Below are 852 nucleotides of genomic sequence, written 5' to 3' on the forward strand. Positions count from 1 at the left end.
ACATGTATGTATGTGTGTGTGTGTGTGCATGTGTGTGTACGTATGTATGCATGTATGTATGTGTGTTTGTTTCACATCCCGCTTGACAAGTGATGTTGGTTTGTTTACATCCTTGTAACTTTATGGTGCAGCAAAAGAGCCTGATGGAATAAGTAACAGACTTATATAAAAAAAGTAAGTATTGTGGTCAGTTTGTTTGACAAAGCCCTTAAATGCAGTTCCCCACCTCCAGCATGGTCGTTGTTCATTGATTACCTGAAACAAGTGAGAAACAGAAGAAGAAACTAATTGCCATAATTTCATTTGTTTTTATAGGAAACCTGAAGAACCAGAGATCCAAAGATTATTCCCAAATGCCAAGATACAACATGTTCCAAATGCTGGACATTGGCTACACTCTGAAAAACCAAAAGAATTTTTAGCTGCAGTTAATTCTTTTTTAGAAACTTTACAAAATTAGATAATTACAAGTAATAGTTATTGTCTTTTTTAAATAAAACGTGAGAAGCATTTTATTATTACACCTTATAAGATAACTAAAGAAACAAGAATTTTTGATATTTGATACAATTCCCAAGAATTTAAGAAATCTCAAAAAAAAAATGGTTTGTACTGTAATTAAAACAAAGTGGAAATAAGATCTTTTATTTATTCAACAGTTCTCAATACATAATTTCCGGGAAAGAAATATGGCTTTAAATTTCAATTATGAAAATAAAACTTTATTTATTTTGTTTTTCTTTATGTAGTTTCTTTTGTGTTTTAATTTTGTAAATTTTGCTTTTATTTTCTAAGACAGAATCACAATGAAAGAAACGTTTATTTACTTTTGGAATACAATATTATTTTCAT

The 852-nt window shown here is 29.1% G+C and overlaps 1 protein-coding gene across 1 annotated transcript in view; it reads left to right on the forward strand.

The window, feature by feature from the left end:
- The window catches only part of LOC106873611 (protein ABHD11), a 227381-nt gene extending 226639 nt beyond the window's left edge, over window positions 1-742 (forward strand). The window contains exon 6 of the mRNA XM_052973734.1: window positions 316-742. Coding sequence (XP_052829694.1) covers window positions 316-460 — 145 coding nt within the window. The 3' untranslated portion in view covers window positions 461-742. The remainder of the gene's footprint in view (window positions 1-315) is intronic.
- The last annotated feature ends 110 nt before the right edge of the window (window positions 743-852 follow it).

Source organism: Octopus bimaculoides, chromosome 16 (assembly GCF_001194135.2).
Source record: "Octopus bimaculoides isolate UCB-OBI-ISO-001 chromosome 16, ASM119413v2, whole genome shotgun sequence".
Lineage (NCBI taxonomy): Eukaryota > Metazoa > Mollusca > Cephalopoda > Octopoda > Octopodidae > Octopus > Octopus bimaculoides.